The 27,017-nt window shown below is 42.3% G+C and overlaps 1 protein-coding gene across 1 annotated transcript in view; it reads left to right on the top strand.

Annotated features, from left to right (window-relative positions):
- Window positions 1–1,343: 1,343 nt before the first annotated feature.
- Window positions 1,344–27,017, top strand: part of LOC135543587 (myosin-binding protein C, cardiac-type-like) — a 34,446-nt gene continuing 8,772 nt past the window's right edge. The window contains exons 1-23 of the mRNA XM_064971008.1: window positions 1,344–1,374; window positions 1,920–2,054; window positions 2,395–2,472; window positions 2,652–2,800; window positions 3,006–3,123; window positions 3,313–3,361; window positions 4,921–4,980; window positions 5,142–5,144; window positions 6,537–6,706; window positions 7,133–7,265; window positions 7,488–7,490; window positions 7,841–7,965; window positions 8,118–8,223; window positions 9,404–9,570; window positions 13,777–13,942; window positions 14,036–14,142; window positions 14,236–14,265; window positions 14,391–14,530; window positions 15,965–16,124; window positions 16,534–16,638; window positions 16,968–17,156; window positions 25,165–25,299; window positions 25,813–25,980. Of these exons, the coding sequence (XP_064827080.1) occupies window positions 1,344–1,374; window positions 1,920–2,054; window positions 2,395–2,472; window positions 2,652–2,800; window positions 3,006–3,123; window positions 3,313–3,361; window positions 4,921–4,980; window positions 5,142–5,144; window positions 6,537–6,706; window positions 7,133–7,265; window positions 7,488–7,490; window positions 7,841–7,965; window positions 8,118–8,223; window positions 9,404–9,570; window positions 13,777–13,942; window positions 14,036–14,142; window positions 14,236–14,265; window positions 14,391–14,530; window positions 15,965–16,124; window positions 16,534–16,638; window positions 16,968–17,156; window positions 25,165–25,299; window positions 25,813–25,980 (2,527 nt within the window). The remainder of the gene's footprint in view (window positions 1,375–1,919; window positions 2,055–2,394; window positions 2,473–2,651; window positions 2,801–3,005; window positions 3,124–3,312; window positions 3,362–4,920; window positions 4,981–5,141; window positions 5,145–6,536; window positions 6,707–7,132; window positions 7,266–7,487; window positions 7,491–7,840; window positions 7,966–8,117; window positions 8,224–9,403; window positions 9,571–13,776; window positions 13,943–14,035; window positions 14,143–14,235; window positions 14,266–14,390; window positions 14,531–15,964; window positions 16,125–16,533; window positions 16,639–16,967; window positions 17,157–25,164; window positions 25,300–25,812; window positions 25,981–27,017) is intronic.

Consider the following 27,017-nt stretch of genomic DNA (forward strand, 5'->3'; position numbering starts at 1 on the left):
GCAGTCACCAAGGAGGACAGCACTGCCTATGCAGTCATTGCCGGAGGGTCAAAAGTCAAGTTTGACCTAAAGGTGAAGGAGAAAGAAGTCATGGAGGAAGTCAAATTGGAATTGAAGGAGAAAGTGAAGGAGGAAGTGAAGGAAAAGAAAGGTGGGAGTGTGTCCAGAGCCATACTCACCTATGAGCCCAGTGTGAGGAGCACCAAGCACAGAGGCCACCAGACACCATAAACATGTTTGTTGATCACTGAGCACTGTTTGTTGCACTGCTGGTTGTTAACACCTCAATCACAGTCTGTTTTAGACAATCATTCAGTATGTTTAATTTCATTAAGCACAGAGCACAGTGTGTACTGTAACATTACCTACATAGTTGATCACACAGCAACATGTACCCTTTCAGCCTGGCAGTAGGAGCTGTGTGTGGTTTGATAAGATGGAAACATGTCTGGGGTCAGAGAGAGACGGTGGCTGTGGAGAGCTCAGACTTGGAGCAGCTCCAGCCTGTCCAGGGCTGCTGTGATTCACATCAAACCCTCCCTGATGACCTTCACCCTGGCCTGACACAAACAGATTGTTTCCTCATGAGTAACCACAGCAGCAAGTGCTCAGGATAGATAGCCACAAGAGGCATCTGACAGGAGATAACACAGTGCACATGGAAACTTGATCCGTTCAAAGTTGATAAATGGAAATATTGCAAGATAAGCGTAGACAAATGTGTAAAATAGGGACCTTGTAGCAGTGGTAAGGGCAGAAATGTTGCAAGAGGCAGGCAGGTTCAGGTGCAGAAGTTGTGCTTTTATTTATGTCAATGGTGATCCAGACATTCAATTGACAATATTGACAAAGTAATCAAAAATAGACATTTCCAAACTTCTAATAACACTTATAATGAAAATGAAAATGCCTAGAGGCAGGCAAATCTGTCTACTCCAGACTCAGGTTGGGGTATAACAGGCTCACATCAGCCTCCTAAAAATGACCGAAACAGGCGATTATATTTTTATAGCTCCCCCTGGGACATACCTCTGTCAAAATGGCAGTTAACTGGTAATGTAAAATGCATATTCATTCCAAAATCCTTAATTACCCTTCAATGTGGAATAATAGTCTAAAGCAGAAATAATAATCATTAGAACTTATTTAATTCACAATTCACAGTCGAGTCATTCATAATACTGCCGTCCTCACGGGAAGGCCACCTGCAACTATTAGAAAGCGCCCGCGCACGGATACATTACAGATAGGCCCACTCAGAGCCATCTAGCAAAAGATTGTCTATTATATTTACAAGATAGTCTATTTACCGCTCCAACAATGGAAATACACGTCCTTTAAAGATGGAAGGCAGGCAGGAAGAGGTGAGATCAGGTGGGACCATTCCAGCTAATGAGAGGGAAGATAGACCTATGGAAACAAAGGCCTATGGAAACAAAGCACTCTCAAACGCTAAGACATTTTATGAGTTAAGAGAGAGCATGTGCATAGGCTTTAACCACAAAATGTAACCCCTTGAGCATCCCATTGGTTCCTGCATGATGCCCCTCCTTGATCATCTCATTAGTTCCTGCATGAACGCCCCCCTCCATAGCATGCCATCTTCCTGCTTGTGTGACACTTTTGATATTGTGGATTTCCCCGGATTGTCTATGCAATTAAAATGTGGGTCAAAAGGGAATTAAAGTATTATCTGAGTTTTTCTTTGGTCCACCACCAACATTCAGCCAACTTGTCACAACTGTGGGAAGCATTGGAGTCAACATGGGCCTTGGGGGGGTGCAACTCAATATTAGGAAAGTGTTCCTAACGTTTCGTAGACTCAGTGTATATGGCCTACAGTCGAAGGTACACTTAGTTTACTAACTAGAGAAACATTCAGTTCTATGAGTCTCCCATTGTTAACTCTTTGTTAACAGAGGAAGCCCAGGGTGGAGCAGGGGACCCAGCAGCTTCAGATCCAGCTGCTACATACACTATAGCTCCAGCGGAGGCCCCAACCCCAGCAGAGACCCCTGCAGCAGCGGACACTACACCAGCAGCACCTCAGCCAGGTGCCAATATACAGGCACATGACACTCCAGGATTTGATGGTTAGACCAATGTTCACAGATTGTTCCACCAATCCTTTGAGCTACTGGATACACGCTTGTGGTGATGTTGTAGGGTCACAATGCATGGAAATGGATACATCGTAATATGCTTCACTGAAAAACTTGTGCACTGCACTTGCCAGTATCACAATTTAGCTTTGTATCAGCCTCACAACCTTCCACAGAGCTTCTGTGAAGAAAAAAACACAAAAAACAGATGGTTTAACAATCCTCGGTAGTTTACTTGCTCTCAGTTTCTCCCTAGCTCTGTCCTGCTTAACATTTCCTGTTCCTTTCCCAGAAAGTCAAGCCCCTGACATGAAGACAGACCTCACTGGCCTGTTTACAGAGAAACCCCAGAGTGGGGAGGTCACTGTGGGTGAGTGACACCATTACATTTGAATCATTTAGCAGACACTCTCCTCCAGAGCGACTTAGTTAGACACCAGACATGGTAACATTAGGGAACAGTACCCCAGAGATCATAACCATTCATGCAAGCCATTCATAAAGATGCTATGGGCATGTCAAAGCATGTTTCTCTACTGTTGTGTCCAGGTGAGAACATCAATTTTGTGGCTAAAGTGAATGCTGCTTCACTGCTGAAGAAGCCCACCATCAAGTGGTTTAAGGGGAAGTGGATGGACCTGGCTAGCAAGTCTGGAAAGAACCTGCAGCTCAAGGAGCTTTATGATCGTAACTCTAAGGTTAGACCTTTTCCCCATCCATGGGCATGTTACATACTGTTGTCACCAATGTACAGTTCCGAACATCATGATAGGTTGGACACTGCAATGAGCTGTTAAAAGTTGTTCAGGAAAGTCCTAGAGATCACCTTGCAAAAGACTTCAGAGGTTTTATGGTTTTGGTTGACATTATTATTACCAGGAATTATTTGGCCTTTGATTTCAGGTCTACACCTTTGAGATGCAGATCATTGCAGCCAAGCCCAGCTTCGCTGGAGCTTACAGGTGTGAGGTGTCATCCCGGGACAAGTTCGACAGCTGCAACTTTGACCTAACTGTGCATGGTGGGTGCCCTCACACACAGTACAATCACCAGGGGCAGATTAACAGAAATTACAATTGTTCTTATTTTCTCCTTAGTGCCTGCCTTTCCTTGCTAAATCATACAGTAAATATCAGTTATTTTATATAGTACCTATGGTATAAAAATCAATGATAGAGAAGAGATAACTGATTATTCTATCATGTTTCAGAGGCCCGGGCTGTGGAAGGGTTTGACATCAGGGCAGCTTTCAGGCGCACGTAAGCTCAAACATTTCTTTCTTTCTGTGTGTGTGTGTGTGTGTCACAGGAGGTTGGTGGCATCTTAATTGGGGAGAACAGGCTCAAGGTAATGGCTGGAGTGGAATAAATGGAATGGTATCAAATACATGGTTTGATGCCATTCCATTCTCTCTGATCCAGCCATTATTATGAGCCATCCTCCCCTCAGCAGCCTCTACTGGTGTGTGTGTGTGGAAGAGAAGTGTACCGTCAGGAAGGTAGTGGCGGAGGGGTGTTTGCTGCAACATTGGTGGTTCATATCCAAACACTGGGGCCTCTGATTACCAAAAACGACTTCAGGGAAAGGTTTTCAGTCCATCTTTTTCTCTGCTTTCCTTTTTGGCCAAACAGAGACAGTTTCTGGGAATATGTAACTTCCTCGCTGGAATTTGAGAAGACAGCCTTGGTGTGAAAGAGACAGGGTTTGACTTAACTCAGAGACCACCTTAGATGTTAAATCCACTGGGTCATCCTTTAGCTTGACAGATTGAACACTGTCATCGTGTCAACTTTGACAGAACCAGCTTCTGGTCTGGAGGTGAGAGAGTACAATAGGCTGGGTTAACAAGCAGCTTAACAGCACACCAACTTTATATGTCACTCAAACTCTCTCTCTGATCTACCACGGGGTCTTTATCAAAACAGCGGAGCCAGCTGCACAAACAGTGAGCTGACGTAGTGAGTTTTGGTCTTGCCCCTGGTTTGTTGGTATTGAAAGTGTCAGGATGTGTTAAAACACACAGGCTTTTCTGTGGCACTGGTTCTCCAGGGCTGTCGGATGAGAGATATCACTGGAGGAAGTCACTGCCGTGTGTTGTAATTCTACCACATAAACCACCAGGCCCTCGTTTAATCCTGATCGCTTCAGAGATCAGAGGGAGGAGATAAACACTTCCAGCCGCATATAAAACGGCTGTCCTCTCCCTGAGATCCCTCATCACATTGATCAGTGTGGAATACAGATTCCATGGGGATTTTGACCAGGTGCTGGCATTCACTTTGTGTGGTTTGTTTTTTGTTTGGAAGATTGTTGCTTCTCATGGTTACACTAGTACAGGGTAAGCATGCCAGAAAAGACAGCATGTCTGTCTCTATCCATCTATATTATACTATATTTACAGTGCGTCCCAAAGTTCTCTTTGTTTCTTACCCGTTAAAATATGTCAACACCCTTTCTGCTACTGTCTATAATTGTCCCCCATTATGAAAATAGGGAGAAGACTGTGGATTTGTCTCTGTCCGTTCCTTCATACGTTAGTCACACGCGATATCTCAGACAGTACTGGCCTGATTTAAAAAAAAAACGTGGGTGAATGATACATCTTGCCACAGAGATCCGGCACTTACAAAATGACACTGATTCGTCCAAGGCAGGAGCTATAGTAATGAACTGAACATCATTCATGGGGGACGACATGTTTATTGTTGTTTTCAAGGGTGCTGCTCATCTCTTATGGTGATGATGATAACTACACTGTAAGTATACATTGCTTTGATAGGGTACTGACTTTGTGATATTGGTGCTGATATTTCTACAGCAGTATGGATGGAAGCGAGGAAGCAGGAGAGTTGGACTTCAGTGCCTTGTTGAAGAAAAGGTGAGTGTGAATTATCTCTGATTATTTCAGAACAAAAAGTTGAGTAACATCATTATTTTCCAAATCAGTAAGCTTGTTTCTCTTGGGCATGTTATCTCATTGTGTCCATCTCTCTTTGTCACCCCCCCCCCTCTGTTTCTTCACTGGACTTCACTATACAGAGAGTAAGTGACTACTACTAGTTTACCCAACAGATTGAATTAATGGACATGTTTTCCCAGCTACTTTATCACTAACCAGTCTTTCTGCCTACTCACAATGCATCTTGAGTCCTCCTGCTAATCTCATACTGGTCCCAGACTACTTCTGCCTAGCACACTCACACCCCTCATGCCCTGCAGAAGACTGTCACTTCTACCAAACAAGCTAGAACACATAGAGCAGTACACTATTAGAAAAAAAAGGTTCCAAAACGGTTCTTTAGCTGTCCCCATAGGAGAACCCTTTTTGGGTGTAGAACCCTCTGTGGAAAGGGTTATACATGGAACCCAAAAGGGTTCTCCCTGGAACCAAATAGGGTTCTTACAAGGGTTCTCTTACGGGGACAGCCGAAGGACCCTTTTAGGTTCTAGATAGCACATTTTTTTTCTGCGAGTGCAGGAGATTTAGCACACATCTGAATGCACTAGAAGCGTTCACAACACTTTGTGGTCTGCACCTGTTTCTTCCCTATGAGTGTCACTGCATCATCACAATGAGTCATCACTGACTCTCAAGACCTACCTTCCATATCCTGTCACGACTCCACCTGTTTTAAAAGCAATGGTTTATTTCCGCCCCAATCACACACAGACATTGTTCCGTCTCACTCAATCCCTTAATGTCAAACCCATCTCCTAGTCTAGTGGATTTCATGCCCTGGCATTTACCTTGATGTCATGCATTGACCTATACTGGCAAACACATTGTTTTAGGATCTCTTGTTTGTTGAAAATGTGAATGTTGTTTTCAAAATTCATAATGCAGTAAAAATTATTCTGTTTTGATGTTCTATATAATTCAGATTAATCTTAATTTATTTTCAATATTTTACAATAGCTATGTCACTTTTCTGCATGTCTGCAGACTATTGCAGCAGAAATTATATTTGTTGTAGTTATTGCACTTGTTTGCGGTCTTCATGGGTGGGTTCTAGGGTGCTATAATTCGATTTTGGGTACTGCAATGTATATTTAATGTGTGTATTAATCTGTTTGGTTTGTCTTGTCATGCATGTCGCTTGGGTTCTGCTTCGGAATGAGCGCAGCAGTTGTTTTAAAGGTTCACCAGGTCATCGGTAAGAAACAATTGTTGTTGATGTAATAATATGCTATCTGATTGTTATGTGAAGACTGCAATGAGTTTTTGAGTGAAACCTGAATGCAAATTTGACTTATAAAATTGTAATGGAAAATTGAAGAAAATGTATAATGACGAAAATGTATAAGTAGGCCTATTGAGCATGAGTAGACCTAACTGTTACTGTGCATGGTCAGTAATGTAGCCTAATGATAATGCTGAGTGATGGCTTCAGACAGTGGCTTACCTTGTCCCCTTGTCCCCTCTTTCTGTGCCAGTGCCTCTAAGTCCCAGGTCAAAAATGAGCCTGATGAGGATGTATGGGAAATCCTCCAGAAGGCTCCAGCCAGTGAGTATGAGAAGATCGCCTTCCAGTATGGCATAACAGACCTGCGTGGGATGTTGAAGAGGCTGAAGAAGATGAAGAAGGAGGAAAAGAAGAGTGAAGGTTGGTATCTCTATCTTTGTGAAACCAACACATATCCTTCAGCTAATACATTATGCATCCTGAGACTGAACCCGACCTAAAATGGACACTGCAAATACCCATTTAGGTACTCATCCCTTCAGTCATCCCTCCATGGAAGCCTCCATTGTAGAAGCTAGCTACTGTATCTGTATTTACAGCTAAATGTTACCTCTGCAGCACAGGAGGTTCTGAGGGGAGGACGGCTTATAATAATGGCCAGAACGGAGTGAATTGAATGGCATCAAGCATGGAAGCTATGTGTTTGATGTAGTTGATACTATTCCACTTACTCCGCTCCAGCCGTTACCAATTAAATCGCCACCAACCTCCTGTGCTCTGCAGATAAGTATTGTTAACTATATGAAAAGTAATTTCTCTCCATGTGTCTGTGTCTCCAAACTCCAGTTTTCCTAAAGAAGCTGGACCCTGCCTACCAGGTAGAAAAAGGGCATAAAATGAAACTATGTATTGATGTGGCCAATGAAGACGTAGATGTAAAATGGTTGAAGAATGGACAAGAGATTCAATCAACTGGAAGGTAGCCATCAGCGGAGAGGGTTTTCCGAGCTTGCATTCAAATTGAATGAATTACTGATGCACCATCTCTTACAAATGAGTGAACAACACATGTTTATTCAGCAACTCAACAATACAATTAGCTATCTCTCAGATTGCTGTATATGTCATGCTAACGTTTCTCTTCCTTCCCCCCACAACACATGGATGGACTGTGCTGATCTTGCTGACCTTTCATGAGCAGCAAGTAAGTGCTTTCATCAATTCAAGCAGCACATCTGAAATTGTTTTGCTTAGGTACCAACAGTACCAAAGGGCTGAAATAAGCTACACAGGAATACGACTTTGTCAACCATTGTAAATATGGAAGCTTTTTGGGGTCTCCACACTGCTGTCTAATCTGAAAACATGATGATGACTGATGTAAAACTTATGCTATCAACCAATTTACCAGCTATCTATACAATGTATCATCAACAAGAATACAGTGTTACACAGAAGGCTATTGCAGTTTGAATGTTGTCTATGTCTGTCAAAAAGAAGGGACAATTGAGTGAATAATTGAGTGGATAATGAAGGTTCTTGTCCATCTACCAGGTACATCTTTGAGAGTGTTGGCAACAAGCGATACCTTACCATCAACCACTGCTCACTGTCAGACGATGCCACATACACTTGTGTGGTCGGAGATGAGAAGTGCACCACAGAGCTCTTTGTCAAAGGTGCATGTGAGACAAGCTGAAAGTGGACAATCAACGGTCCAACATCAATGTTTCATGTGGACACCAGTTTGAATGCATTTCACACTGACATTATATTTGTGCCTGGTGGTAAAATGGTGGTTCTTACTGTTTCTTTCTCTGTGTGTCTGCAGAGCCTCCTGTCACTATTACAAGTCATCTGGAGGACCAGATGGTCATGAAGGGTGAGCGGGTGGAGTTGGAGTGTGAGGTGTCAGAAGAAGGGGCTACTGTCAAATGGTAAGACGTTCCCTCAACCCACAAATCAAACTCAAACACCATAACTTCCATACCATAGAAGGTGTGAGGAGGTTAACAATGGGTGCCATACCAGACAGTATTTGAAGATTTACAAAGTGCCAAGTCCCTGACCGAGGACATCAAAAGCATGGTCTGGCATACTGTTCACATTACGTCACTTCACAACAACTCAGACAGACACAATAGATGGCTGTAATAACTAATATGGTGACATAGTGGTACAGTAGGAAATAGCTATATTTTGTGTTTCCCTTGTTAGAAGTAATCCACATATCAGATCTTGGTTTGATACATTACTCTGGTTGTAAGGATTGAAACAGATGTAGTTTCTGAGTCTGCGCTGCATGGTACAATTTCCTCACATTTCCAGTTGATGGCATTTGTGTCTCTCATGGCTTTAAAGTGTTAGTCACCCCGAGGCTCTGACTTCCCTGACTGAAAGATATATGCTGACCTGCCTGCCACAGTGACTCTGCCACGGTGTCTCAGCCACGGTGTCTCTGCCACAGTGTCTCTGCCACACTGTCTCAGTCCCAGTATATCTGCCACAGGGTCTCTGCCACACTGTCTCAGTCCCAGTATATCTGCCACAGGGTCTCTGCCACACTGTCTCAGTCCCAGTATATCTGCCACAGGGCTAGGCTGGATATCATAACATGCAGTACATTATCAGCCACATGAAAGGTCACACAGAGCTGTTAGCACCTCCCCTGTCCTTTAACGGAACAAGAAAGTCATTGTGAATTATGGTCACCCATCTAAAATACAACAGGGTGATGTTCCTGGAATTGGGCCTAATCATGAGCACAGAAATAAACATCTATCTGCCAGTTCGTTTCTTTGGGAAAACATACAGTATCAGATTGCCATGATACCACTGTTAATACCTGTGCAATGGTGCCTTCATTGGTGAAAATGAAATAGTTGTGGTAAAGTGATGACCATTCAGAAAAGTGACACGTTGAGAACATCTGTAATGCAAAATGGCTGACTGTGTTACATCGACAACTCTGTATCACATTCACTAGATACTGCCTAACATAACCTCAAATGTTATAGTGACACCTCTGACTGTTTTGTAGAAATGTAGATTCAATTAATCAGACAATAATGGAGAATTTGATACTGCTGGTGCTCATGTGCCGCTCCGTCTATGCAGGGAGAAAGATGGTGTGGAGCTGACAAGGGATGAGTCCTTCAAGTACCGCTTCAAGAAAGACGGCCGCAAGCACGTCCTCATCATTAATGAGGCAACTAAGGAGGACTGTGGCCACTACACAGTTAAAACCAATGGTGGTGAATCTATGTCTGAACTCATGGTGTCGGGTAAGTGCTCACGTCAGACAACAGAACAGAATGAAATACATCTCTGCTCAACAATGTTGAATATGATAACTAGTATCCTGGGGTTCAACCACCTGCAGTCCATAAAGCTTGTCCAGTTTATAGACAGACAAAGTAATCTTTGAACTAGAGTACTGGGCTGAAGATACAAAAAACATTGTGAATCTTCTTCCTCACCCTTCACCGAGACACAGCCTACTCTTGTGTTCCTGTCACTCCAAGCAAGCCCCTGTTCTGCCTAACCTTGAAACATGGCTGCCCACGCCATCAACCATGTTACTATGTCAAGGTTACCGCACAGACACAAGTCTGTCCAAATGCCAGCTAAAGTTAGAAGACATGACCCATATATTTTATCTGAAGGGTACAGGCTGGCGCAGGTGACACTCAATTGTCTATCTGTGTCTTTGTCTGTCTCTCTGTCTCTCTCTCGCGCGCGCTCTCTGTCTCTCTCTGTCTCTCTCTGTATGTGTTCTATCTTTCTCTCTCTGTTTGTTCTCTCTCAATTCAATTCAATTCAATTCAAGGGGCTTTATTGGCACGGGAAACATGTGTTAACATTGCCAAAGCAAGTAAGGTATATAATATATAAAGTGAAATAAACAATAAAAATTAACAGTAGACATCACACATACAGAAGTTTCAAAACAATAAAGACATTACAAATGTCGTATTATATATATATATATACAGTGTTTTTACAATGTGCAAATGGTAAAGGACACAAGATAAAATAAATAAGCATAGATATGGGTTGTATTTACAATGGTGCGTGTTCTTCACTGGTTGCCCTTTTCTCGTGGCAACAGGTCACAAGTCTTGCTGCTCTGATGCTGCTCTCTCTCTGTCTCTCTCTGTCTCTCTCTGTATGTGTTCTATCTTTTTCTCTCTGTTTGTTCTCTCTCTCTGTCTCTCTCTGTCTCTCTCTGTATGTGTTCTATCTTTCTCTCTCTGTTTGTTCTCTCTCTCTGTCTCTCTGTCTCTCTCTGTTTCTCTCTGTATGTGTTCTATCTTTCTCTCTCTGTTTGTTCTCTCTCTCTGTCTCTCTCTGTCTCTCTCTGTCTCTCTCTCTCTGTCTCTCTCTGTCTCTCTCTGTATGTGTTCTATCTTTCTCTCTCTGTTTGTTCTCTCTCTCTCTGTCTCTCTCTGTCTCTCTCTGTCTCTCTCTGTATGTGTTCTATCTTTCTCTCTCTGTTTGTTCTCTCTCTCTGTGTTCTATCTCTCTCTCTCTCTCTCTCTCTCTCTCTCTCTCTCTCTCTCTCTCTCTCTCTCTCTATTCTGTCCTGTCCTGTTATACTGCATGTTTAATTTGTTCTGTATATCTAATTTGTGCCAATACGTGTATATTTATAGGAATATTCCAAAAAAGTATTCACGGAACATGGCAAACTAAAAATGTTGTCCTATTCCAGCGAGTATAGAGAATCAAACCACAGGCGATGTGGTAGAGACGTTGGATGATGACCATTCAATGGAAACGAACGTAGGAGAAAATCTAAACGAACGTAGGACAAAAATTAAATAACATTAATTTTGATTGAACAACAACCATCAATTAACAATGTCACTTCAGCATTTTCAACTGTGACAGAACCTTAGCTGTGTCATTGTGACAATTAAAAACACCCATTCTCCACCATCTCATAACTAAACATCAGTTTATCACCGTTTTACAATCCTAACATGACCGTAAGTGCCCAGTCATTGATGTCAAGAGCTGTAGTATGAAGACATTGGTTTTGCTGTCTTTCAGTTAGACCTGCAATTTGTTTTGAAAATTTTGGATGTAGATGTACAGTACCAGTCAAAAGTTTGGACACACCTACTTATTCATGGATTTTTCTTTATTTTTTACAATTGTAGAATAATAGTGAAGACATCAAAACTATGAAATAACACATATGAAATCATATGGAAATATATTTTATATTTGAGATTCTTCCAAGAGTGTGCCTTACCACACTCTTGGCATTCTCTCAACCAGCTTCACCTGGAATGCTTTTCCAACAGTCTTGAAGGAGTTCCCACATATGCTGAGCTCTTGTTGGCTGCTTTTCCTTCACTTTGTGGTCCAACTCATCCCAAACCATCTCAATTGTGTTGAGGTCAGTTGATTGTGGAGGCAAGGTCATCTGATGCAACACTCCATCACTCTCCTTCTTGGTCAAATTGCCTTTTTTGGCTACTACATAATTCCATATGTGTTATTTCATAGTTTTGATTTCTTCACTATTATTCTACAATGTAACAATAGTAAAAATAAAGAAAAACCCTTGAATGTGTAGGTGTGTCCAAACTTTTGACTGGTACTGTATATAAACATACATGTATGTTTGTATATATGCAGTTATCAAACCAAATAAAAATCAAATCACATTTTATTTTTCACATAGGCCAAATACAAATATAACCTTATCATGAAATGCTTACTTACGAGCCCTTAACCAACAATGCAGAGTTTCTTTTTAAATTAAGTAAGTAAGACATTTTCTGCAAAATTGACTAAAGGAAAAATAGTAACACAATAAAATAACAATAATGAGGCTATATGCAAGGGGTACAGGTACTGAGTAAATGTGCAGGAGTACGGGTTAGTCGTGTAATTGAGGTAATATATACAGTACATGTAGGTAGGGGTAAAGTGACTACGCATAGATAATAAACAGAGAGTAGCAGCAGTGTGTGTGAGGAGTGTGATGGAATATTAATGTATATATGTGTGTGGCGTCAACATGAATGTGTGTGTGTGTTTTCTGTGTGTGTCCGTGTGTGTATTGCAGTGTCAGTGTAGTATGTGCGGGTGTGTGGTTAGAGTCTAGTAAGTGTATATTGAACCTGTGCAAGAGAGTCAGTGCAAAAAAATAATAATAATAATAAAAAAGGGGGTCATTGTAAATAGTCCAGGTGGCCATTTGATTAACTGTCGAGCAGCCTTATGGCTTGAGGGTAGAAGCTGTTAAGGAGCCTTTTGGTCCTAGACTTAGTGCTTGGGTATCGGTTGCCGTGCGATAGCAGAGAGAACAGTCTGTGACTTGAGTGGCTGTAGTTTTTTGCCATTTTTAGGGCCTTCCTCTGACACCGCCTGGTATAGAGGTCCTGGATGGCAGGAAGCTGGGCCATACACACTACCTTCTGTATCGCCTTAGAGTCAGATGCCGAGCAGTTGCCATACCAAACGGTGATACAACCAGTCAGGAGCTCTTGATGGTGCAGCTGTAGAATTTTCTGAGGATCTGAGGACCCATGCAAAGTCTTTGCAGTCCCCTGAGGGAAAATAGGCATTATCGTGCCCTCTTCAAGACTGTCTTGGTGTATCTGGACCATGATAGTTTCTTAGTGATGTGGACACCAAGGAACTTGAAGCTCTCGATCTGCTCCACTACAACCCTGTCGATGTGAATGGGGGAGTGCTTGTCCCTTCTTTACTATAGTTCACAATCAGCTCCTTTGTTTTGCTCACGTTGAGGGAGAGGTTGTTGTCCTGCCACCACACTGCCAGGTCTCTGACCTCCTCTCTGGTTCTACTGTTGTGTCATCGGCAAACTTAATGATGGTGTTGGAGTCGTGTGTGGCCACGCAGCTGTGGGTGAACAGGAAGTACAGGAGGGGACTAAGCATAAACCCCTGAATACACAAGTATCTTGTGTGTATTATTTTGTTGTGTGTTGCTCAGCGGTTGTTGCTCGTAGTTGAATTTAAATATGATATCTGGCCCAGCTCGCAACTATAGTTTATCTGGGCCCCATCAAATTTAGCCATTGCCAAGAATTACCAGCTGCCAACCCCATTATGCTCTCGGTAGCAGCTTCTCATTGCTCCTGTCAGCTAACTTCATTCTGCCGTAATCTTCACTAGGAGTGGAGTAGTTTACATTGATCATTGCGGACACTCCCTGTCCACTACCCCTAACTGTCTCATACTCTCTCTTATGTTGATAGACTTTGAGCTTGCAGCCTCCATTGATGTCTAAAAGTATTAGTTTCCTGTGTGGATCAGATGCCCTATCCTCTATGCATCTGGTGTTGTCATATACTGTATATATACTGTATATCCACGTCACTTAGGATCCCCTAGTAAAAGTCCCCTAGAAAAACCTAGGATCTTATTGAACACACCACATATTCTGAAATACTTCATATACTACATACATTGTGAATCATCTCTGACCTCTGACTTCTGACCCTTTAGAGAAGGAACTGGAGGTGTACCAAAACATTGCTGACCTCACGGTGAAGGCAAAGGATGAGGCTGTGTTTAAGTGTGAGGTCTCAGATGAGACTGTGAAGGGTATCTGGTACAAGAACGGAGTGGAAGTGAAGGCCGATGCCAGGACCAATATTACACACATTGGCAGGTGAGAATGGCATCCATACTGTTGTACTGGGTAGGATCAGAAGGTTTGTTGAGTAGTTGGACAAATATTTGTGAAAATTATGTCTCACTGAAGGATCCACAAACTCACTATCGATGATGTCAAACCTGAGGACCAGGGTGACTACACCTTTGTTCCAGAGGGATACGCATTCAACCTCTCAGCCAAACTCAACTTCCTGGGTACTTTTACAATTACACCATGTCATGTGCCCCTGCATTTCATAATGATCCTGTTCATTTTATGAATTCATTGCGTGTTTGTCTGCTTTTCAGAGGTCAAGATCGATTATGTGCCTCGCCAAGGTATACCATGGTTTATTCTTCATCCTCGCAGCCTCTTACTCAATTGAAAATATTATATATCTTGGATTGCTGGATTAAGAATACATTTACATATGTTGCATGTCCATCATTCTTTATACCTGAAGATCCTCCAAAGATCCACCTTGACTGCATGGGTCACACGGCCGACTCCACCATAGTGGTGGTGGCTGGGAACAAGCTGCGACTGGACGTGCCCATCACTGGAGACCCAGCGCCTACTGTGGTCTGGACAAAGGGAGAAAAGGTAAAGTTGCTGGTTTTCCTTATTAGCCACGCAGGCTAGCACATAGCCTCTATTCCAATCTTGGTAGGCCAGAACCAAATCTTGTTTAGGAGGACTACCTCAGTTCCAACGACTGTACAGATGATCAGGTCTTCTAGGTAAGGCTTGCTGTGAGAAGACTGAACATGTTGTTTTGTCTGCCCCGTTAGTACGTCATAAGCTGTCTGATACTTTGTATGTTCACTCATACAATTAACTCTTCCACTACCATGTACTGTAGACTAATTATTCATGTTTCTTTCCTTGTTTTTTTCAATATCAACTATGGTGTTTAGCTTTTTTTTCTATGTGGTTTCCCATGTTCTCAATTGTCAAACTTTTTCATTTATGTCTTCGCTAATTGTCCCACTTTCATGGTGAGAGGGTCCCTTCCTCACCCATCCCAACAGGTAGGAGGTCTGCAGGTGATCACATGACCTAAATCCCCTCAGGTGACTGGTTGATTGCTGGGAACGGGAGGTTAGTTGGGGAGAAGGGGGAGACAAGAGGGGAATACCCTCTGGCCTCCTCTTCAGTACCCTTACTGCTTTGCTCTGCTCATGTAGGCTGGCTCTGAGGTGGCGGCAGAAGCATGGAGCATCAAGGATGGGGATGTGAGTGTGGCCCTAAACACCAACGCTGAGACCTGTGCATGTCTCTTTTCAATCTCTATTACTACTTTCGCTCCATAGCACCTGGGTTCCAAAAAATGCATCTCTTTCCCCTGTATATGTGTTTGTGCATTTGTGTCAGTCTCATGCTGTCCTTTCTCTTCTGGCATCCCTGTTACTTTTTATTCCTCATGCTCTCACACACTGTTCATTTCAAAACATCAAGGATTGTATTTTGTCTGTGCCAATAGAGGCCTGGGTGGCAACATGTTGCCTGATAACTTACCACAGCATTCAATGCTAATTAAACAATGCATGCAGTTTCATACTTCATGACGATCAGGTAAGAGCATGTTCAAAATCTTCTGCTGAAATGAAAGACATCGAAGGGGTGACACCAGGGCAGAACAGTAAGTATTATAGCTGCTTTTGCATGGCCATTTCAGCTGAGTCTATGAGTAAACCTCCCAGTGTGGTTGGTTTTCATGCCAAAAAAGCATGACCAGGTAAATCCTTTCCAGCCAATGTGTCTTGGAAAGTGTATTTCATCCTTTTTTGGCTTTGACAATAAACAGTATCATCAAGGGTGTGTTCACTACAACAGACCGGAAGCAAGCAAGCCGAAACAAGGAAGGACCTACCTGAATTTGTCCATTAAGAAACTCTCATTTGCAACGGTGTGCACTAATGAATACACCCCAGATCAGATGATATAAACGGTTACATTACGAATTGAAATTGATCCCTTAAGTTCAGCTGAATGAGAATGACTCCATAATGATGTCCTGCTGTCCTGATGAGTCAGGTGATGACAGAGGGAGATGGAAGGCTCCACGTGGAGAGCACCAAGGGACACTGTATCTTCACTATTGAGGGAGCAGATAAACAGGACGAGGGCCTCTACTCTGTGATTGTGCGGAACCCTGCTGGGGAGGACAAAGCTGACATTAACGTCAAAGTTGTTGGTAAGATACAACCACTGCCCACAAGGATTTTTGTTGATACATTTTTCATTATGTCATTAGTCAAAGAGATGAGACAAATTAGTTTAATCAGGTTGTGCCTTGCTTATCCTGTATTTTACACTATATTTTGGGAACTTGGGACAAAGGTTCTATCTGCATTTTTGTCCAAATGTAGTTATTGTCATAGCCTTGTTCTGTTCAATGTTCTCTGCCTATGTAGTACTCTAAATACCCCAATTCATTTTGTTAAGTTCAAAAGAATACTAGATCAAAATTGCAGACACTATTCAAACCAATGAGGGTTTGAAACTTTAAAGCCAATTATCTCAGAATCATCCTTTTGCAGATAGAACCTTATAGTCCCAAGTAATCTTATTCATGTCTTTTTATGGCCTTTTCTTTTCCTCAGATGTGCCAGACCCTCCCTCGGCCCCAAGGATCCTCAGTGTTGGAGAGGACTCCTGCGTTGTCCAGTGGGACCCCCCTAAGTCAGATGGTGGCAACCCGATCATTGGTGAGGATATACAGTAGCGTGCATAATGTCTTACCAGATCTTGTGTTCAGGCATACACAATGCTCACTTGTTTACAGCGAACATGTACAGAGAAAATATGAGTAGTTTGATTGTAGTATACTGATAGGTACAGTCACATGTCTATCAGTGGAGGCTGCTGGGATGACGACTCATTAATAATGGCTGGAACGGAACTGAACGAATGGAATGGCATCAGACACATGGAAACCATGTGTTTGATGTATTTGACACCATTCCACTGCAGCCATTAAGGTGCCTCCAACCTCCTGTGATGTATACAGTAACAATGTTTGACTTTTTCTTCCCAGGCTATGTGCTGGAGAGGAAGAAGAAGAAGAGCTACAGGTGGATGAGGCTGAACTTTGACCCCTACACTGATACTACCTATGAGGCCAAGAGGATGATAGAGGGTGTGGAATATGAGATGCGTGTCTATGCAGTGAACGCCATTGGCATGTCATGTCACAGTGCTGCCTCACAACCTTTCATCCCAGTGGGTGAGTTCCCCTCCTTGTGATTTTCCTTTATATACATCTATGAAACTAAACATCCCTGTTTGAGGGATGGGGAAATACATTTTGTTCCATGTAGCGCCTCATACAATCAGGTCATTCAAAATGCAAACAGATAGGTGTCAGCTTGTTGGTGTAAACTTTGGGCGGTGGATGGTCATCGTAGAGGCATGTGCTCTCCCTTGGGTGGTCCCACTGGACAGTCTGTCACTCGCCAGTCATATGATTATGTTTACATGCACATCAATAATTCAATATTAAACTGATTATGACAATAGGCAGATTATGCAATAGTCACGTAAACACCTTACTCTGATTATCTTAATCGGCGTAAGGTCAAAATCGAAGTAAACAAGCAGCAATTAAAACACCAGGTTTTCTAAGCAATCTTTTGAATTATTAAGACATGTGTAAACGGCTTAATCGGAGTTCCAGCAGTGCATTTGATCTGCACTTGTGACAGCACCAGCAGCGCAAGCTTCCCTCTTATGTGCGAGGGAAGTTACCACAAGAGGGCACAGTGGTCTGAAAGTATGTATTTTTACAATGCAATCATGTATTATGCCAAATCAATTAAATTAAACCATTACTTATGAGAAGCAATTCACCTCACATACTGTAACCTACTGTAACAGTGTGGGCTAGCCCATCTAGATGTCACGATCGCTGTCTTCCATCTCCCTGTCATAAATGAGCCAAGGAGCAGCGTGCATGTAATTCCACATCTTTAATAAAGTGAAACCTTCACAAAAAAAAACAGGTAAACAGAAACCGAATGTGACGCAACCGTGGCGCACACAAACACTCACAGAAAATAAATTATTAACCACAAACACAGGTGGGAAAAAGGCTACCTAAGTATGTCTCCCAATCAGAGACAAAGATAGACAGCTGCCTCTGAATGTGATCCATACCAGGCCAAAAACAAATAAATAGAAAACATAGAATGCCCACCCAAATCACACCCTGACCTAACCCATTAGAGAAATAAAAAGGCTCTCTAAGATCAGGGCGTGACACTAGATGAATAATGCAGAGAAGTAATGAGCTGTGTCTGTGGAAAAACTGAAAGTATGCATCTTATAAATAGTTTTCACATACAAACTGTATATGTCTGAACTCAGAATCAAGTAGGCTTCCCAAAAATAACATGGTTGCTGTGGTAGAAAGTTTACTTTGATTGGTGATTTTCTGCATTAATCAAAGTCCCATCAGGTAGCCTGATTTCAGATGTGTCCATGTAAACAGGATTATTAGGAAAATCGTTATTTTTGCATTGCATGTAAACGTTTTTATCAAACTATTATATTCATCTGATCAATCCCCAAGCTGACAAGGTACAAATCTGTCGTTCTGCCCCTGAACAGGCAGTTAACCCACTGTTCCTAGGCCGTCATTGAAAATAAGAATTTGTTCTTAACTGACTTGCCTAGTAAAATAAAGGTAAAATAAAAAAATAAATTCACAATAATTGTATTATTGTCCATGTATTGTCACACTGTCACATCAACACAACTTTTGTCCTGGCAGAGATTACTGATGTGAGCTGACCACGGAACATAAACAGAGCATAACACAGAAGAAACAACCCCATTGTTCTGACTGCAGCTACATACAGTGCCTTGCGAAAGTATTCGGCCCCCTTGAACTTTGCGACCTTTTGCCACATTTCAGGCTTCAAACATAAAGATATAAAACTGTATTTTTTGTGAAGAATCAACAACAAGTGGGACACATCATTGAAGTGGAACGACATTTATTGGATATTTCAAACTCTTTTAACAAATCAAAAACTGAAACATTGGGTGTGCAAAATTATTCAGCCCCCTTAAGTTAATACTTTGTAGCGCCACCTTTTGCTGCGATTACAGCTGTAAGTCGCTTGGGGTATGTCTCTATCAGTTTTGCACATCGAGAGACTGAATTTTTTTCCCATTCCTCCTTGCAAAACAGCTCGAGCTCAGTGAGGTTGGATGGAGAGCATTTGTGGACAGCATTTTTCAGTTCTTTCCACAGATTCTCGATTGGATTCAGGTCTGGACTTTGACTTGGCCATTCTAACACCTGGATATGTTTATTTTTGAACCATTCCATTGTAGAGTTTGCTTTATGTTTTGGATCATTGTCTTGTTGGAAGACAAATCTCCATCCCAGTCTCAGGTCTTTTGCAGACTCCATCAGGTTTTCTTCCAGAATGGTCCTGTATTTGGCTCCATCCATCTTCCCATCAATTTTAACCATCTTCCCTGTCCCTGCTGTGGGTATGGTGTGTTCAGGGTGATGAGCTGTGTTGCTTTTACGCCAAACATAACGTTTTGCATTGTTGCCAAAAAGTTCAATTTTGGTTTCATCTGACCAGAGCACCTTCTTCCACATGTTTGGTGTGTCTCCCAGGTGGCTTGTGGCACACTTTAAACGACACTTTTTATGGATATCTTTAAGAAATGGCTTTCTTCTTGCCACTCTTCCATAAAGGCCAGATTTGTGCAATATACGACTGATTGTTGTCCTATGGACAGAGTCTCCCACCTCAGCTGTAGATCTCTGCAGTTCATCCAGAGTGATCATGGGCCTCTTGGCTGCATCTCTTATCAGTCTTCTCCTTGTATGAGCTGAAAGTTTAGAGGGACGGCCAGGTCTTGGTAGATTTGCAGTGGTCTGATACTCCTTCCATTTCAATATTATCGCTTACACAGTGCACCTTGGGATGTTTAAAGCTTGGGAAATCTTTTTGTATCCAAATCCGGCTTTAAACTTCTTCACAACAGTATCTCGGACCTGCCTGGTGTGTTCCTTGTTCTTCATGATGCTCTCTGCGCTTTTAACGGACCTCTGAGACTATCACAGTGCAGGTGCATTTATACGGAGACTTGATTACACACAGGTGGATTGTATTTATCATCATTAGTCATTTAGGTCAACATTGGATCATTCAGAGATCCTCACTGAACTTCTGGAGAGAGTTTGCTGCACTGAAAGTAAAGGGGCTGAATAATTTTGCACGTCCAATTTTTCAGTTTTTGATTTGTTAAAAAAATTTGAAATATCCAATAAATGTCGTTCCACTTCATGATTGTGTCCCACTTGTTGTTGATTCTTCACAAAAAAATACAGTTTTATATCTTTATGTTTGAAGCCTGAAATGTGGCAAAAGGTCGCAAAGTTCAAGGGGGGCCGAATACTTTCGCAAGGCACTGTACCTGTATTCTCTGAATATAATGTTGATATTACTTCCTTAATAATACAGTTGCGCTAATATGTCACAAAATTCCCAATTTGATGTATCAAATTGTATGTATTTTTTACATGATTTTAATTGGAAATGTACAAAACTGTTTCCATCCTAAAGTATTTGGATTACCCATATACATATTTTCTGTGGCAGTGTGTTTGATTGATGTCAGTGCTGTCTATCACTACAGGGAATTGTCTTGGGGGTTTGGCTACTGAGAGATAAGTTTACAGATCCCCTAAGCCATGTAAGGTCTGCTATGCAATCACAATGGGCACCTGTAACCACTCAACAACAACACATGGTCATCTTGACATTTGGTTCCCATGGCATGCTGACTTGTGCTTGTAGGGAAAACATGTTTGGGTAGACACTGTCTAAAATAAGACTGGAGGAGGTGTCTTCAAGACAGAAATCAGTGTCTAGTGGAATTATGGGGCTCACTTTGCTGTGTCTCTTATTCTTTTACCTTGGTTCCCCCTCTACTTTCTCCTCCTTCTCGGGGATGTGAGTGTGAACATCGAGGTATCTGGACGGACCCATCTCTTGTAAGACAGCTGATTAGGAAACTATCTGTGGCATCCCCCTCTATAAATAATGGCATGTAAGCGGTGGCGGGGCTGGGACCAGCTGCTTAGAACACAGGGGCTAGCTGCTACTGTTGAGGCTGCTCTGGGAGGACATTGACCCAGCTGAACTGCTGCTGTCGAGTGCTATCACTGAGATAGAACAGATCGAGAGAGAGGAGCAGCAGCAGAGTAGATTGAGGCGTGTGGGAGACAAGGAACAGAAGGAGTACGACAAGCTCACTTCGAAGAGCACTATCTTAACCTTATTCAAGGATGACCAAGCCAATGCTGCCAAAGACGGCCGAGAAGAAGCCGCCAGCGGAGGAGGTTCCAGTAGATGCTGCAGCAAAGGCACCGACAGAGGGGGAGGCCAAGCCAGACGCAGCAGCAGTACCTCCTCCAGAAGAACAAGCCCCAGATCTAGCACCAGAGACCCCTGTTGAGCCAGCAGCATCCGCAACAGAGCCAGTCCCAGCAGAAGGAGCCCCAGCTCCGGCACCCCCAGCTGAGGATGGGGCCTCTACGGCAGAAGGAGATCCACCAGCCGATAGAGCCCCCCCTGCAGAGGGTGACCCAGCAGAGCCTGCCCCGGCACCAGAGCCCGCCCAGGCACCAGAGTCCGTACCAGAGTTGGAACCTCCTAGGAGTAGGCATTGATTTATTTTCCTCTAAGCTAGGGTCAACTATTAGGGGCATGGTTTGTGCTGTAATAAATACTGGGATTTTTTTAATGATAATGATGATAATAGGATAGAAGGTAAACCCTGGCTGTGGTTTCTGTGGTTCTGTTCTCCTTTTTACTGTTATTATCAGGGGCAATGTAAATAGGAATGGACAGTGCCACCTTCATTGGTAAATCAGAGATGTTTGTTGTATGTTTTGTCTCACAGGCGCAAAAGAGAAGAAAAGTTTTCTACTAACAGACTTTCCTGTGTTGTTGTTTGTGTGTTGGCTAATAAAATGAAAAGAATGTTTATCAAAGTATTGTTTGCTGTGTTTCTGTACTGCCTGTAGACGCCGGTTGGTTTTTCCCATTCAGTCTGGCCCTTTAAACACAGACTGACCTCTGACCTCTACTACATGCCTACGTGGCTCCCCTGTCTGGTTAACCTGTGACATGGGCAACTCTGTAACTCAACCTCTGATGGCTGTCAGCTTGAGCATATTTTAGGCTGCTTTTGCAGGATGTCTCTATGTGCTAATGTGTTGTTACATGCAAACTGTTTATGTGGTACAAATCAACTATGACAGGATAAATTACAAACCTCAGTTCTCTCTGTTGATATTAGGAGGATTATTCATGAAATACATCTTTAGACTTATGGATGTAAACAAAAAATGAGTAAGATACTCTCTATTTGTTTCTCCATTGTTATTTACCCATTTTCTAATTAAAATGGTGAGATAAACATGACATTAAGATTTATAGGGACTGAATGGTTTCCATAGTAGCATTGATGCAGCTAGCCCAGTATTGCAGCCTGGTCTCATAGACTAGATGTAACATAGTAAAGGTAAATCCAGAACACTAATATTAGTATGACATGTCACGTTTGGTATGGTTACCACAGGAGGTTGGTGGCACCTTAATTGGGGAGGACGGGCTCATGGTAATGGCTGGAGTGGAATAATTGGAATGGTATCAAACACATCAAACACTTGGTTTCCATGTGTTTGATGCCATTCCATTTACTCTGTTCTGGCCATTATTATGAGCCGGCCTCCCCTCAGCAACCTCCACTGATGGTTACATAAGACAGATGGTTACTTAACTTTTTGGTGACAGGGGGGCAGTATTGAGTAGCTTGGATGAATAAGGTGCCCAGAGTAAACTGCCTGCTACTCTGTCCCAGTTGCTAATGAATGCATATTATTAGTGGTATTGGACAGAACACACTCTGAAGTTTCTAAAACTGTTTGAATGATGTCTGTGAGTATAACATAACTCATATGGCAGGCGAAAACCTGATAAAAAATCCACCAGGAAGTGGAAAATCTGAGGTTGGTCGATTTTCAACTCATTCCCTATTGAAGATACAATGGGATATTGGTCATGTTGCACTTCCTAAGGCTTCCACTAGATGTCAACAGTTTTTAGAACTTTGTTTGAGGCTTCTACTGTGAAGTGGGGGCAAATGAGAGGGGAATGAGTCAGAGGTCTGGCAGAATGCTTTGAGCTCGTGACGCGCGGTCATGTAAGAGGTAGCTCGCGTTGCATTGCTTTTCTACAGACAAAGGAATTCTCCGGTTGGAACATTATTGAAGATTTATGTTATAAAACATCCTAAAGATTGATTCTATACTTAGTTTGACATGTTTCTACGGACTGTAATGGAACTTTTTGGACTTTTCGTCCGACCTTTTGGCTTACAAAACGCCCTAACAAAGGAAGGTATTTGGACATAAATTATGAACTTTATCGAACAAATCAAACATTTATTGTGGAACTGGAATTCCTGGGAGTGTATTCTGATGAAGATCATCAAAAGGTAAGTGAATATTTATAATGCTATTTCTGACTAATGTTGACTACACAACATGGCGGATATCTCTTTGGCTGTTTTGGTTTTTGAGCGCCTTACTCAGATTATTGCATGGTGTGCTTTTTTTCCGTAAAGTTTTAAAAAATCTGACGCAGCAGTTGCATTAAGGAGGAGTTTATCTAAAGTTCCATGTATAATAGTTGTATCTTTTATCAATGTTTATTATGAGTATTTCTGTGAATTGATGTGGCTCTCTGCAAAATCACCGCATGTTTTGGAACTACTGAACATAACACGCCAATGTAAAATGAGATATTTGGATATAAATATGCACTTTAACGAACAACCAAAACCTTAACCCCTTTAGCTAACCCTTCCCCTGATCTAACCCTTTACCCTAACTCATAAACTTAATCTCAACCCTTACCCCAAACCATAATCCCTAGCCTAGCTAAGGTTAGCCAGGTAGCTAATGTTAACCCCCCAGCCACCTTGCTAGAATTTCTAACATATCATACCTTTTGCAAATTCGTAATATATTGTATGTGTCGCAAATTCGTAACACATTGTTCGTTTTAGATATTCGTAACATATAATACGAATTGTAATTCGTAAACATGTTATACAAAAAGGGTTATGGACATCCACAAATTAATACATACCATCCTAAATAGAGTGGCTCGTAATTGCATACAGAATAATATAAAATGCTCTAAGACCAGGTTGAGTATTGATGAAATCTCTGTCATGCATTTTTGATTTAACCAGGCAAGTCAGTTAATTAAGAAAAGATTCTTATTTACAATGACAGCCTACATCCGCCAAATCCGGACGACGCTGGGCCAATTGTGTGCCTCCCAATCACAGCCGGTTGTGATACAGCCTGGATTCGAACCAAGGTGTCTGTAGTGACACCTCAAGCACTGAGATGCAGTGCCTTAGACCGCTGCGCCACTCAGGAGCCTGCAAGGTCCATACTTAGTCTCCAATGTGCTAGCTCCATGTCAGCTAGCCTGCAGGGGAGATTAACACATGGGTTGTGGTAAGGTTGGAGATACTGTATTTCAGGAAGTGATGCTTTTATTGGAGGACCCTAGTTTACAAGGCTGTTACCAGTAGCAACACACTTTATCTGCAGCTAAGTTAAACTGTCTGGATGCTGAGGCATCAGTGACAGGTAGCAGTAAATCCACAATAAAAATATCCTGCATTGACACCTGCTAACACTGAAATGTTTCCTTCTCTTTTTTACAGTCACATACTGTGACATCGGTGACATAACATATGGAAATATTGATGTATTTTTTCTTGATATTGATTTCTTATTTAGACTAGAATAATGTTGCTGAAATCCCTCTCTTTCTTTCTCTCTCTCTCTCTCTCTCTCTCTCTCTCTCTCTCTCTCTCTCTCTCTCTCTCTCTCTCTCTCTCTCTCTCTCTCTCTCTCTCTCTCTCTCTCTCTCTCTCTCTCTCTCTCTCTCTCTCTCTCTCTCTCTCTCTCTCTCTCTCTCTCTCTCTCTCTCTCTCTCTCTCTCTCTCTCTCTCTCTCTCTCTCTCTCTCTCTCTCTCTCTCTCTCTCTCTCTCTCTCTCTCTCTCTCTCTCTCTCTCTCTCTCTCTCTCTCTCTCTCTCTCTCTCTCTCTCTCTCTCTCTCTCTCTCTCTCTCTCTCTCTCTCTCTCTCTCTCTCTCTCTCTCTCTCTCTCTCTCAGCCCCAACCAGTGAGCCCGTCGGCCTGTGTGTGGATGACATCAGTAACACTACCATCTCACTGAAGTGGAGAACCCCGGAGCATCTGGGTTCGTCTGAGCTGGATGGCTATGGGATCGAGTACTGCAAGGAGGGCTGTGAGTACTGCATTCAATATTTTGATCCCTGACACACACACTCACACAATATCTGGGTAGATAAGGAGGAGGATGGCATGAAAGCTGTTGAAGAGAGTATTTCAGTTAGGAACACACTATTTGAAAAACAACCTAACAATATAGAAAAACTGACAAATAAATCCAAATGCAGCAACATTTCAGAGAGCATTGCCTGTTTAAATATTTTTTATTTATTTTGACCCTCTTACATAAAACAACATCCTCTATCATGCTAGCTGTATCACACTTTCCATAATGAGCCATTATCTAAAAAGCTTTGGTTTTAGTCTGACAACATCAAAGACCATTAGCACAACGCGTAGGTAATTAAATCAATCCCTCCAGGGCTGGCTATGCTGGCCAGCTGCACGTCAATGTTCTAACTCAATCCATGCAGGCAGTCCTAGTTGTGATGACATATAGGGATGGGGCACTGAGCCTTCTTCGGATGTTGCGTTTTGACACGTCTGTCTGGCCGTCTCTTGCCCACAGCTGATGAATGGGTGCCAGCTTTCGAGGGTCTGACAGAGAGGACATCTGTGATCATCCGGGACCTGCCAACTGGGGAGAAGATGCAGTTCCGTGTCAGAGCCTACAACATGGCAGGGCCCAGTGCACCTACCTCCCTAGCACAGGCCGTCACTATCCGCGAGATCATGCGTAAGCATTCCCCCATGATTGCCTAAAACGAATCCAATTTTTCAATTATACCCTCCCTCCCATAAAATGAGCATGAAGTCAAAACATGTACAAGACATAAATATTTTTTTTTACCGGGGAAGTTCCTAAAACACCTGCACTGTAAGAGTAAGACATCATCAGTTTGTTCAAAACCCAAAGGTTGTCATGGAAAGTATGTGAGGTGTCCTGCTGTTGTCTCCTCTCTCCTATTTCTCTACAGTTTGAGATATTTAGCTGATGAGGCTTGAAGTTAGCCTCCACTACTCTACATGGATATCAGGGCTCACAGATCATGTTTGGGAACATACATACATTGCCAAGGTCATCAGCTATTTCGCTCTCAGCACCTAACAGATTAGTTGTGAGGTATATTTTGAGTTCTCAGATGTACACTGAAGCCCCCGGCCTTTGCACTTGCTGACAGGATGGTATTATCACTAAGTGCTGATAGGCAGTAAGGAAATTTCACGGTAACAGTGACACTGAGACTCAGATTTTTCACTTTAAAATGTATGTCAAACAAAAACCAATGATTGCAAAGTTAAACAAACCATACAACTCTATGCGTAATGACTACGTTTAACATTTTCCATTGAAAGTGTTACTAAAACCCATTTCCCTGTAGAACAGTGCAGATGCAAAGTTTGGCAAAAGAATGGTGGCACAAACTTTCCTTCTGTTACCAAACTTTGCATCTGCACTGTTATTCAAGTAAATGGGTTTTTGTAATATTTTCTGTGGAAATTGTTAAAAGTAGTTCCTGTGCATAGAGTTGTATGGTTGGTTTAATTCTCAAATTATTGGTTTTTGATTGACATACATGTTAAAGTGAAAGTCTGTGTCATCGTGGAATTGTACTGAAAAGCACTTGATGTTGTCAACTCACGCTTATTACTACCGCACAGGCGGTTGGTCAATGTACATGAGCAGTAACTCATTGGATCAGTAATGGTGCCATCAAGCTAAACGTGATAGTTGAAAGGTATTGTCATGAAACAGAAGGGAGCAGGTCTCGA

This window comes from Oncorhynchus masou, chromosome 1, assembly GCF_036934945.1.
Source record: "Oncorhynchus masou masou isolate Uvic2021 chromosome 1, UVic_Omas_1.1, whole genome shotgun sequence".
Classification (NCBI taxonomy): Eukaryota; Metazoa; Chordata; class Actinopteri; order Salmoniformes; family Salmonidae; genus Oncorhynchus; species Oncorhynchus masou.